At 39.9% G+C, this 13,542-nt stretch overlaps 1 protein-coding gene across 5 annotated transcripts in view; it reads right to left on the bottom strand.

The window, feature by feature from the left end:
• Positions 1–13,542, bottom strand: part of zzef1 (zinc finger, ZZ-type with EF hand domain 1) — a 283,385-nt gene that overhangs the window by 255,736 nt on the left and 14,107 nt on the right. For all 5 annotated transcript variants that reach the window (XM_078548719.1, XM_078548721.1, XM_078548723.1 and 2 more), the window contains exons 2-3: positions 7,196–7,340; positions 4,231–4,425 (exon numbers count right to left, since the gene is read on the bottom strand). In XM_078548719.1, coding sequence (XP_078404845.1) covers positions 4,231–4,425; positions 7,196–7,340 — 340 coding nt within the window. The remainder of the gene's footprint in view (positions 1–4,230; positions 4,426–7,195; positions 7,341–13,542) is intronic.

Raw genomic sequence — 13,542 nt, 5'->3', positions numbered from 1 at the left:
AAATGCTGTCAGCAGACACCTCTTAGCTTAATATATTATATGGAACAATCACAATTATAAACATTTCCAAGTTCATCTTATTCATCAAGAGCATAGACAAGAAAGGTATTAATTTGGAAATGATAAACAGAACATGACAGGAAGGAATAGCGAATACAAATCCAAGAGTAAAACAGCAGTCAAGACTAGAGGTTACAAAAATAATAAAAGGACAAAATTAAAGGCTCTAAATCTAAATGCGTGTAGCATTCGAAACAAAATAAATGAACTAATAGGACAAATATAAGGAAATAAGTACAATCTGATAGCCACTACAGAGACATGGCTACAGGATGGCATAGATTGGGATCTGAATATTGATGGGTACATGACTTTTAGGAAGGACAGGAAGCTAGGTAAAGATGGAGGGGTGGCTCTGCTAATTGATGATAGTATTAGCACATTAGAGAGGGGTGACCTAAGTTCAGGAAACCAGGATGTAGAAGTGGTGTGGGTTAGAACCATAGAAAGGTTACAGCACAGAAAGAGGCCATTCAACCCATCGTGTTTGTACCGGCCGAACAGAAGAAAAATTTAAAACGTTAGCTGCCCATTTTAATCCCACCTTCCAGCACCTGGTTATTGAATATACAAAGCAGTTAGTGTGATATCAAGTACACGGTCATTGGATGAAAATCGAGCTTTTGGGGAGAAAAGATTTTTGCTGCATCAGTACGTTTTAGCTACAGCTGCAAAGCATGCAGCTTGGTTTTATACATTATGTTAACCAATTCACTGCTAAATGAGCTCCAATGAGTATTTAATGCACGTACATACACACAAAATTGACTAGATAACAAAGACAAGGCTACCTTGCAGGTTACAACATTTTAGGTGCAGATCCAGGTACATTTTAAATGAGTTGAGGGTTTCTGCCTCCACCACCAAACCAGGCAGTGAATTCCAAGCACCCATCACCCTCTGGGTGAAGAAGCTTGTCCTCATGTTCCCTCTAATCCTTCCACCTTACATCTGTGCCCCCTGGTAATTGACCTCCCTGGGTTGAGATGAGAAATGATAAAGGCAAGAAGTTACTTGTGAGAGTATACAGGCCCCCTAATTAACTACATGTTAGGACAGAGTATATAGGAAGAGATAATGGGAGCTTGTCAGAAAGGTACAGTGATAATCATAGGGGATTTTAATCTACATGTAGACTGGAAAAATCAGGTGGGCAAAGATAGCCTAGATGAGGAGTCCATAGAATATTTTGGGATAGTTTCTTAGAATAGCACGTTCTGGAGCCAATAGACCTGGTATTGTGCAACGAGATAGGATTAATTGATAACCTCAGAGTAAAGCACCTGTGGGTAGCAGCGGTCATAATGTGATTGAATTTTACATTGAGTTTGAGGGAAAGAAGAGTGGATCTAAGACTGGTATTTTAAACTTAAATAAGGGCAATTATGTGGGAATAAAAGCAGCTAGCTAAAGTGAACTGGCAAATGAGGTTAAGGGGTAGGTCGATAGAAATGCAGTAGCAGATATTTAAATGGATATTTTAGAACACAGGGAATAAATATGCTCCAACAAGGAAGAAAAATTCCAAGGAGAGGACCCACATCCATGGTTAACTAAAAAAGTTAAAGACAGTATCAAACTAATGAAAAAGCACATAATTACGTAAACGCGGGTGGCAGGTCAGAAGATTGGACAGAATATAAAGAACAGCAAAGAGTGACAAAAAGATTAATTAGGAGGGAAAAATTAAGAGTGTGAGAGAAAGCTAGCTAGAAATATAAAGACAGATAATAAGAGTTTCTAAAGAAACTTAAATAAGAAAAAGAGTAAACAAAGTGAGAGTTGGTCCTACAGAAAGTGAGTCTGAGAAATTAATAATGGAAAATAAAGAGATGGAAAATGAACTGAACAGGTATTTTGCATCAGTCTTCACTATAGAGGGTACAAGTAACATCCCAGAAATAGCTATAAATCAGGAATTGGAAAGGAGGGAGGAACTCAGAACATTACAATAACGAGGGAAGTGGTGCTTAGCAAATTGTCGGGGCTGCAGGTTGACACATCCCCGGATACTGATGGACTTCATCCTAGGGTCTTAAAGGAAGAGGCGAGTGAAATAGTCGATGGGTTGGTTTTAATTTTCCAATATTCCCTGGATTCGGGGAAGGTGCCATTAGATTAGAAAATAGCAAACGCAAATCCTTTATTAAAAAAGGGAGACAGAAAGTGAGTACAGGCCAGTTAGATCATCATCTGTCATAGGGAAAATGTTGGAAGCTGTTAAGATGTTTTAGCAGGGCACTTAGAAAAATGAAAGGCAATCAGGCAAAGTCAACGTAGTTTTGTGAAAGGGAAATCATGTTTAACCAATTTACTGGAGTTCTTTGGAGTCACATGTGCTGTGGATAAAGGAGAACTGGTGGATGTACTGTACTCAGATTTCCAGGAGGCATTTTATAAGGTGCCACATCAAAGATTATTGCGGAAAATAAAAGCTCATGGTGCAGGGGGTAACATATTGGCATGGATAGAAGATTGGCTAGCTAACAGGAGACAGAGGATAGCCATAAATGGGTCTTTTTCTGGTTGGCGGAATGTAACGAGTGGTGTGCCACACTGATCAGTGCTGGGGCCTCAATTTTATATAAATGACTTAGATGAAGTGACAGGAGGTCTGGTTGCTAAAATTGCTGTTGATACACAGATAGGTAGGAAAGTAAGTTGTGAAGTAGACATAGATAGGTTAAGCAACTGGACAAAGGTCTGGCAAATGGAGCATAATGTGGAAAATGTGAAATTGTCCATTTTGGCAGGAAGAATAAAAGAGAAGCATATTATCTAAATGGTGAGAGATTGCAGAGCTCCAAGAAGCAGAGGGATCTTCCTAGTGCATGAACTGCAAAAGACTAGTATGCAGGTACAGCAAGTAATTATGAAAGCTAATAAAATGCAATCATTTATTGCGAAGGGAATTGAATATAAAAGTAGCAAAGTTATGCTTCAGTTATGCAGGACATTGGTCAGACCACATCTGCAGCACTGTGTACAGTATTGGTCTCCTCATTTAAGGAAATGCATTAGAAGCAATTCAGAGAAGGTTTGCTAAACTAACACCAAGAATGGGTGGGTTGTCTTATGAGGAAAGATTGGACAGGCTAGGTTTGTATCTGCTGGAGTTTAGAAGAGGCAACTTGATTGAAACATATAAGATCTTGAGGGGTCTTAACAAGGTGGATATGGAGAGGATGTTTCCTCTTGTGGGAGAATCGAGAACTAGGTGTCACTGTTTAAAAATAAGGGGACACTCATTTAAGACAGAGTTGAGAAGAATTTTTTTCTCTTAGAGGGTAGTGAGTCTTTGGAACTCCCTTCCTCAAAAGGCAGTGGAAGCAAGAGTGTTTGAATGTTTTCAAGGCAGAGGTAGATAGATTCTTGATAAACAAGGGGGTGAAAGGTGTCAGGGGTAGGTGAGAGGTTACAAACAGATCAGCCATGATCTTATTGAATGGTGGAGCAGGCTCAAAGGGCCCAGTGGCCTACTCCTGCTTCTAACTCATACGTTCATATCATCTGCCAAGTCAAAGTTGCAGAACCATTTTCTTCCATTCAAAACAGCAATAAGCAACTTTTACAAAAGCCAACTTCAACAAGCTGTGTAGAAATTTAGCTTCCCTAACAAACATCACCCAACTCAAGCAGTACAACCTTCCTTGGTATCTGCTGCCCATTAGTTACCTCTATCGACAGCAGAAAATGGGCAGCTCCGAGAACTCTCATAGTTACTCCAAAACTGAAGTTTCTTGTGTCAATGGAATGATTTAAGGTGGTTTCTAGGGACTGAATAATTCCCAGGTTGCTGAGCAAGTTACTTGGTGCTCTCCCTTCAGTGACACTGACTGGCTTGTCCCAGGCACCCTGTGTAAATAAGAATTCAATACCTACACTATGTTCAGTTAGCTTTACTGCCACTTATAAAAGGCAATGGGCTTCCAGTGACCATAGAGTGAGACCCCGAGCATCTTCGAAAGAGATGGGGAGCAATGTGGGAAAAACAATACTAATGCTTAAACCAAAACACTCGTCTTATCTTCACATGCAGCTTCATAAAAAATAACATCCAATATCCTTATTCATCTCAAATCCATGGTTGTTCAGTTTAATAACATTTTAAAGAAACCTCATTAGTGCCATCGATACTGCATTATGCCACATAAAGACATAGCACCTTACCATTTTTTTTCTCCAACAGCTGCTTTAGGCAATCTTTCAAAACGGAGGAACGCATGGCACATATATTATTGTAACTGTCCATCGTGGGGAATGGAATTGCATTACTTGGAATTCGGTTCCTGTGGAGGAAACGCAAGATTTTTGCAGCATGAACACCCATGCGCTCCTCATTTTTTGAAAAGATGTCAACAAACCCTAGAAGACGAAAATAAGAAAAATAAATACAAACCAAAGCAGCCACACGCAATTAATGAAAATCAGTTACACCGTGCAATTTGTGAAGCCACAAACAACTTCCCATCATCGCCAAGCGCACATTATAACTTGGGAACAAAGTTGGTTAGATCAAGCAACTACAGGAATTTTTTTTTTCAAAAGAAGTTTGAAAGCAGGTAATTCGATCAGCTAAGAAATTTTTTAACTTATTAACTGTTTCAAACATTAAGTAACCAGCTTTCCAGTCAGTTGTTCTTCATGCTGAAAATGTAATCAACAATTAGAAACCACTGAGTAGGTAGGCACACATAGTAGACATGCGCTTCACCTGGCTGACTCCTGTCATTCAAAGCAGATGTCAGTCTTCAACTGGTATTTGCAAATAACAGTTCCATTAAACGTAGTGAAACAGACCCAATATTTTACATTTTCTTTTATAAATGTCATAATAATTTTGACTGAACAGCAATGTCAGTTAATAGAATCTACACATCAGACAGGGGCAGAATAAACATTATTTACTGAAAAGCGGACATGGAATGAATTATATAACATCCTTGCTGTACGTGAGCAATGGCTGAACCATTTAGTATATCAAACAAATCAATCCCCTCCACCTAGGTTACCTCAAAGGTCATGAAAATTTAACAGCGGCACAAGGTACTGAGGTCCTCAGAAAGGTAAATATGCCAGGCACAGGGGGTTTGTTTTAACATTTATTCTTTCATGGGATGTGGGCGTCACTGGCAAAGCCAGCATTTGTTGCCCATCACTAACTGTCCTTGAACCTAGTGGCTTGCTAGGCCATTTCAGAGAGCAGTAAAGAGTCAACCACATTGCTGTGGAGTCTGGAGCTACAGTAGGCCAGGCCAAGTAAGGATGGCAGATTTCCTTCCCTAAAAGACATTAGTGAACCAGATGGGTTTTTACAACAATCAATGATAGTTTCATGGTCATGGTCATGGTCACCATTATTGAGTCGAGCTTTAATTCCAGATTTTATTAACTGAATTTAAATTCCACCAGCTGGCATGGTTAGATTTGAACATTAGCCTGGGCCTCTGGATTATTAGTCCAGTGGCATTACCACCACGCCACCATCTCCCCCAGTAGTAAAGGGTGACAATAGTAAAGGCAGAGCCAAAATGGGCTGGTCACTTAGTCTGAATACCTGATGCTAGGCCACCAAGAAGGTATTTTACAAGGAGCTGAAACTTGGTAAATAGCTTGTCTAAATAGAAGTTAAATTCTCCAAGGCCCAACTAAAGATAATGTGGTAGCTAACCTGGCATATGAAATCATTATGTCTGCACCAGGAAGAAAATGAGAAAAGATATTCCATAATGACACAACCAAGGATATCAAGGAAAGATAAGCCCTCAGGCACAAACAGATTTTTTGAAAAAAAATCAATGGAATGAATTACACATTCACCTCAACCCCAACCAGAGTTCCAAGTCTGTACTAGGGTTGTGAAACTTAGCCAAGGCATTAGGTCTCAGCATCACTGCGCTGGGGAAAACAAAACCAGCTAGGGTTCCAACATTCCAGTGACCTTTAATGGCAAGTACTTGCATTTGGAAGCAACCATGTTTGGCTACGATGCCTGCACAAAAGAGCCTGCCAGCATTCATGGACCAATTCCTCAGCAAGTAGGAAGGAAACGTAAAAACTAAAAAGACTAACATAGATATGAAGTTAAAACTGCAGGACACAGGAGAGTTACTAAAAGACAGTCTGAATGGAAGAGGAGGAGTAATAGTAAGGGGTGGCATAAGGACATTAGTGAGAAAGAAACTCAGTTCGGAAGATCAGGAAGTAGAATCAGTATGGGGGTTAGGAATAAGAAGGGTCAGAAATGTAGGTAGGAGAAGTTTATAGGCCTGCTAAAAGCTCTTACACATCAGCATTAAGCAAGAAATACAAAGGCAATGTAATAACCGTCAGAACTTTCATCTTCATCTATACTGAACAAATCAAACTGGCAAAGGCAGTCTGGGAGATGAGTTTGTAGAATGCTTTCACAACAGTTTCCTGGAACAACATGTTGTGGAACCAACTGGGGATAAAGCTATTTTAGAACTAGTATTGTGCAATGAGGCAGGTTTAATTAGTATGTCATAGTAAAAGATCCACTGGGAAAAATGTGCTCATAACACAATTAAATTCTATATTAAGTGTGAAAGTGACATACTCCAGTCCCAAACAAGAATCTTAAACTTAAAGCTAATTACACAGCTATGAGCGGAGAGCTGGCTAAAGTTAATTGTGTAAATTGACTAAAATATATGGCGATAAGTAAACAATGGGAAACATTTCAAGAACAATTTAAAATGTTCAACAAAACTACATTCCATTAAAGAACAAAAACTCGGCAAAAAGATTCATCCATGGCTCACAAGCGAAGTAAGATTATGTTAGATTAAAAGAAGAGGCTTATAATGCTGCAAAGAATAAGTAGTAAGTCTAACAGTTGAGAGTGTTTTAGAAACCAGCAAAGGGCAACCAAAAATTGATCAGGGAATAATAGAATGACAGTCACCTAGTCAGTATTATTGTAAGAGTTTTTACAAGTATATAAAAAGGAGAGTAGCTAATGCAAACATTGGTCCCTTAGAGGCAGAGACAGGAGAAACAATCACAAAATAGCAGAAATGATGATCAGATATTTTATGTCTGTCTTCAAAGTAAAAGATGCGAGTTACATACCAGCTTGTAATTATTGGAATTCAGTAATCAATATCTCTACCTGGAGTTAGGGAGCACCCCTGTAGTTGTCGAATCACATGACTCAATTCTCCCTGCAGATTGGCACCGCCAGAAGTTTTCAATGATTCCAGCATGTTCTCCACAGCAACTATGCCATCTCCCTCTGCGTCAAACTGAGCGAATGCCTACAAGAAAACAATTGAAAGTGATACAGCAAGCACATTCTTTAAGCTGAAGAAACTGACTGAAGTAATATTTAAAAGTGGCAACTACTAATACAACTGGGTTACAAATTTTCTCAACTGTGTTCACTATATATCCAAGTTTGTTTTTTCAGCTTAAAATCAGTATTGCTTCAAAGAATACCCTTCACTTTAACACTAGAATTAAATGTGCAGGCACAGAAAAGCAGAAATCAAATAACTGAGGTGCCAGTCTTGGCTCAGTGGTATCACTCTCGCCCGAGTCAGAAAATCATGGGTCCAAATCCCACCCCAGGCACTTCAGCACAGAATCTAAACTGACACTCCAGTGCAGTACTGAGAAGTGCAGCACTGTCAGAAGTGCTGTCTTTCAGATGAAACGCTAAATCAAAATCTTTCTCAGGTAGATGGGAAAGATATCACAGCACTATTCTAAAAGCAGGCAGTTCTCATGTCCAGGCCATTAATTTTCCCTCAACTAATTAAAAAATCATTTGATAATGTATTTCCTTGCTGTGCAATAATTGGCTGCCAAATTTCCTACATTATAACAGTGACTACACTTAGGAGACACTTCACTGGTTGTATATTACTTTAGTACCTCCTGAGATTGTGGAGACTTGTTATCTAAATGCAAATTCTTTGTTTACTTAAAATCCAATTTAGAAAATAATTTTCAAGCTTGTACTCCATCTTTAAGATCTCACAAGCTTTCTTAAAGCAATAGATTCATCAGATGGACAGATAATCATAACTAAATTAAACAGTGGCAGTTTCATTGACTTTCTTCATTGTTTGAGAGAAACACAGGTGACTTACTATTCTCAAAGCTCTCAACCACTGGACTTTCTGTCAAGTCATGCCTGGGCCCATTGTAAATAACTGTTAGGGATTGATTACAACGATTAGTCAACAGCTCCATTATTGTTGCATCATGTGACTCCCAGGAATGTAGAAGGCAAACTCAATGGACCTTGGTCTTTTATCATCCAGCAATTCCTATGTTCTTAGGTTTCCCTTTCTCTCCTCCTCCCTCAAGAGGCTTTTTAAAAAAGTGGGATAGAGCGAGATGTGACACCTGAAAATAAATAACTTGCGTGCAGTGAAAATGAACTACATTGAGCTAGGTGAGCATCTGATCTACAAAACTCTAACTGACGGTTTTTACTGGAAAGAGACAAATCACTTAACCCTTCAGAACTAATCCCCTAGCTTCAAGTGGTGTAGCTCACAGGTTTATAACAAGTCATGCTGTTAGACATTTCTAATTGTATATTAACTCTAACACATCAAGTGTACAATCAAAAGCATACAGAGTGCATGCAGTCATTCACCCTGGTATTGCTGAGGGCACTCCACACTTTGTGTGGTGCTTCATTAAAAGCAGGCATGCTGTACAGTTATAGCCACAATATACCAGTTTAAGAGTGTGGCACTACTGTTTTATACTCAATTCCATGATGACCCCCAGCCAATTATAAATTTAGTGCAAACAATGCTTGAGAGGTTGGCAAAAATAAAATGCAATGCAAATTCTGAATAGGTAAGATATATTATACAAAAATAAACAATTAGTCACAAATAAAGACAATAGGGAATACAGGAAAAACTGTGAAACTCGCAACCACAAGAAGTAGCTGTGAATAATACACATGCATTTAACAGGGTGCTAGATGTATACATGGAGAGAGGAATAGGTTATGCTGATAGGGTGAGAAGAGTCAGGATGGGAGGAGGCTCGTGTAGAGCATAAACATGGATCATTTCAGACAAATGGTCTGTTTTTGTGCTGTACATTATATGCAATTTTACTTAAGTAAACTTATCAGATCACTCACTTGCTTTGCGCAAGTCTGGTCTAAATTCAAAGATCGATTTCCACAATTTGGGAGGAGGGAGGTCACCATTTCAATTATCCTGCACTGGCTCCAGTCAGGAACTCATTCAATGAGTGTCTCTATTCAATAACTAATATTTGTTTGGCATCCTTCCATCTGTGAGATATGATGGGAACGCAGTCTCAGAATTTGGTGAGGTCAGATGTAATCATCTGCTGCACTTCTTCTGACAACTGAACATGCCGATTCTGGAAAGGCAAAGTCTGCCACAAGTCCCACACGAAGTTGTCCCTTGCCGTTGGTGCGGGATGATCTCTGCTGATACCTTGTTTGCAGGGCTGGCATCTGCTTAGGAGCTTCTGAAACCACATGTCATTATAAGTGAATTCATGCCCACAGCTAGTGTCATCATTTGCATCAATTGCCAGCTAGAGTTTCCCACTTGCCATGATTGAGGGCTTTCACGTCTCTTTTCACAGCATTCCTTTGGGCACCCTGCTGGTCTCTTGGCACAGGTTACCTCCCCATTGTCATGAAGCTATTAATGTATATAATATTTTGGAAAATATTTTTCTTTCAAAATAGAGATTTAGTCTTAATTAGATTAAAGTCAGCTAGTCTGGGTGCTTTGATATGTACTAGTTTGAGATGTAAACAGAGAGGTAGAGTGTATTTGCATTTTGTTGAATAGAGCATTCAAGAAGTGGGGTGAAAACTTGATGCCTTTCTTGCAGCTACCAAGCAATATGTTTATATTACTAATAAACTTGGTACAATGAATGGGGTTTCGTTGTTAAAAGGTAAAGTTCAAAGAGACTGGTGAGACAATGAGAATTTGAATTCAATCAGTGGTGGTAGGTATAACTTCAGTAGTTTTCAGGTGTGCAGAGCAGAGGCAATGTAAGATCAAAAGGCAGCTGTAAGCCTCCAACTAGCTCCACAGTGAAAAGAACCTCATTTTGAATTCCTAAAGGTGAAAATGCTTTGCCTGGTGTTTGGTTAAGTCTATAGGTCGCTGTTGCCTTAATGGAGATTAGTTTGGGAATTTGTTAAAAGTTATGAGGGTAGTAATTTGTAGCCATTTGTATATATATTTTTAACTTGTGTAAATTAATAAAATGTTTCAATTAATTTAATGTAAAACCTCAAGAACTGATGGTCTGATTCCTGAATTTAGAGTCGCATCTCAAACATAACACTTAAAGTTATAGGTTATGACAGTTGTTTAAAGTTTCCCTCTGAGATTTTTAAAATAACTCCGCTTTACCAACTGCATTGGTCATAACACCCATATAACACATTCTTGGGGGTGCAAACATCTTCCATCCTGTGCACATGCCCAAGCCAGTGAAGCCTTCTTTGCTTGACTAGCACCAGTATGCTTGGTATGCTTGCCCTAGAAAGGATTACTTCATTGTCTTTCCATATGATGCCAAGGATGCGTCACAGACACTTGAGATGTAAGTTATGGAGCCCTTTTTCTTGGTAGGTGTAGGTTGTCCAGGCTTCGCTGCCATACAACAATGTGCTGAGGATACTGACCTTATAGATGAGCATCTCACTCCTGCAGATCAGTTTGTTGTTTTCTCCATGTCCATTTTGTTAATCAGCCAAGGTGGTACCTGCCTTTCCAATGCATGTGCTGAGCTCTTCATCAACAGACAGGTTATCTGTTACTGTGGATCCAAGGCAGCAGAATTTGCTGACTGCTTCCAGTGGCATGTTGAGTCTGATCACAGGCAGGGACACAACACTCTGTCCCATAACTACTTTTCTCGACACTGGTGGTGAGGGAGAACATTACACAGGCATGGGACAGATGGTCCATGAGCCTTTGGAGCTGGTCTTCTGTCTGGGTAACCAGGGCAGCATCATCAGCATACAGAAGTTCCTGACCAGGACATGCAGCATTTTTGTTTTGGCTTTTAGTCTTGATGGGCTGAGGAGTTTCCCATCTGATTGTGAGGCATTCTCCTTCCAGGTCAGCAAGGGAAGCATAGGTCAGGACGACAAAGAAAAGAAACCAAACAGGGTCGGGGCTAAGATACAGCCCATGTTTCACACCATTTTTTATCTCAAAACTGTCAGAGGTGGAGACGTCAAACTGAATGGTGCTGTGTATGTTATCATGGAAGGACCGTATGAGACTGTAAAGCTTGGGAGGAGAGCCAATTTTCTCTAGTATCAAGTAGAGGCTCATCTTGCTCATGGTGTCAAATGCTTTCCGTTAGGTCCACAAAAACAAGGTAGAGTGGCATTTGCTACACTCCACATTTCTCTTGAAGCTGACATAGAGAGAAGGTCATATCTATTGCAGATCTTCCTACTCTGAAGCCACACTGCACCTCTGGGTATATTCTGGTGGCTAATCATTACAGCCTCATTAGAATGGCTCTGGCAAAAGCCTTCCCAGTGATGCTGAGGAGATGCCCAGGTAGTTGTTTGCACTACACATATCCTGTCATACATAGCCTTCTCTCCAGCAGGAGGTGGTCAAGGAAGTACAGCAGCAGCTGAAGCTTTCCATTCTTGAGTAGCTCAGTTGGAATTCAAGGAACGGAAAGCCAGCTCCTTGCTGCTCGGGAATCAATGGCCTTTTTGGGCCAAGCTCACCTTTTGCATCAAGCTCATACATGAAAGGTAGCTACAGAAGATCACCAAACACAGGCAGAGATATATCATTTTCATGTGAGTATAGCTCAGAGTAGTGCTCTACCTGGCAGGCCTTTGCTCGTTTGTTCCTGTCAGTGAGTACTTCTCCATCTGTGGATTTCAGAGGAGCAATTTTGGTGATGATGGAGCCGAGTCCTCTTTTGATACTGACATGCGTAGCGTGAAGTTACCACTGTCACTAGCAGATTGTATTTCTTCGCATAGATTGATCCAATGTTTGTTGGCACAGTACCTTGCTGTCTTCTTCATGGCTGCCTTGGCTAGCGTGAGATTGTCACATGCTTTAGGGTTAGAAGACAGGATGTCCATCATCTGAGCTGCACTCTTCACTTCAGTGACAGGAATCATTTCTATATGGTGGGTCTTGAATCAATCTTTGTTCCTGCTTCTTCCTTTGCCAAGCCTGGTTACTGTAGCTTTGTAGATGATTGACCACAGTGACTTGCATGCCTCATCAGTGTTATCCGGTGAGCCCTCAGGGGGAAGGAACTGACTGAGGGCTTCTGAGAACTTCTGACATTTGCTGTCATCCCTCGTGCACTAAATGTTGATGCGCAGCATGTCATTATGTTTGGACCTGTGTATTTTCCATGCCCTGCTACTGACAAGTGAGCGATCAGTATCACAGTCTGCTCTGTGATAAGTGCGGGTATGAAGAACACTGGGCAGATTGCGTCTTCTTGTGATTATCAGGACAAGCTGGTGCCAGGGGCCAGATTTCACATGACACCATGACACCTTGTGCCAATGTCTGCCCTGGAAGAAGGCACTGGCAATGCAAAGTCCATTCTGTGCAACAAGTTGTAGGAGCTGCTGTCCATTTTTGTTCATCGTGTCAATACCTTGATGGCTGAGGCACATCTGCCATGAAACTGTCTGATTTAACTCATTGCTAATAACTTTTTAATATGATACAGAACTTAAAAATGAAAGGAAAATGCAAAGCATGTGTAGTACAAGTGTGACACTTGTGTGACACTTGTGGTTTCATATTACCTGAGCATTAATTAAACCTCGTTAATTTAACACTTGGCAAACACTCTGCAGTTGATCTGCTTGGCTGTACAAGTGTAAGGAAGTGGTAAATCCACTTATAGTATATCTCTAAACATAACTGCAAAATGGATACTTGAGACACCTTGTCTACTTCCCATGCCATTTGTACCCAAGTATTGAATACTCAATATGGATTCCCACAATTCCATCCCCAGACACTGCATCAAACCTTTTACTGCATCAACCCATTTAGTTTGGAACAAAAAAGATAATTCAGTGTCTCGCTCCTTCAGCATGAAGTCATACTAGATTAGTCTCAATTCTCTCTTCTAACAAAACAAACATGTGTCTAATTAATGTGTGGGCAAGTGAGGAAGATTGGAGTTTTCACAGGGAAACTGATTTTCTGTGGCTCTTTGAGCATGTATGAATTTTAAAATCAATTATAAATCTTTACAGATCAAAAATTCAGACAACAGATGAACATGTAGATTTTTCAATAAATTTCATTTGCAGATTACCATAAATGCTGCAATAAGAAAGGAAATAGATACACAAGATGTTAACAGTCTGAAGAGTATTTTTTAAAGATGCTTATGTTTCTCACTTTTTAGAGATTTTACAAGAGCTCCTGTGAATGGCATTGCTCACACCAGAAAATATATTAGATATATTAC

Source organism: Cetorhinus maximus, chromosome 9 (genome assembly GCF_964194155.1).
Source record: "Cetorhinus maximus chromosome 9, sCetMax3.hap1.1, whole genome shotgun sequence".
NCBI classification, from domain to species: Eukaryota; Metazoa; Chordata; class Chondrichthyes; order Lamniformes; family Cetorhinidae; genus Cetorhinus; species Cetorhinus maximus.
The sequence above is the reverse complement of the archived record's forward strand: the minus strand, read 5'-3'. Positions and strand labels throughout refer to the sequence as shown.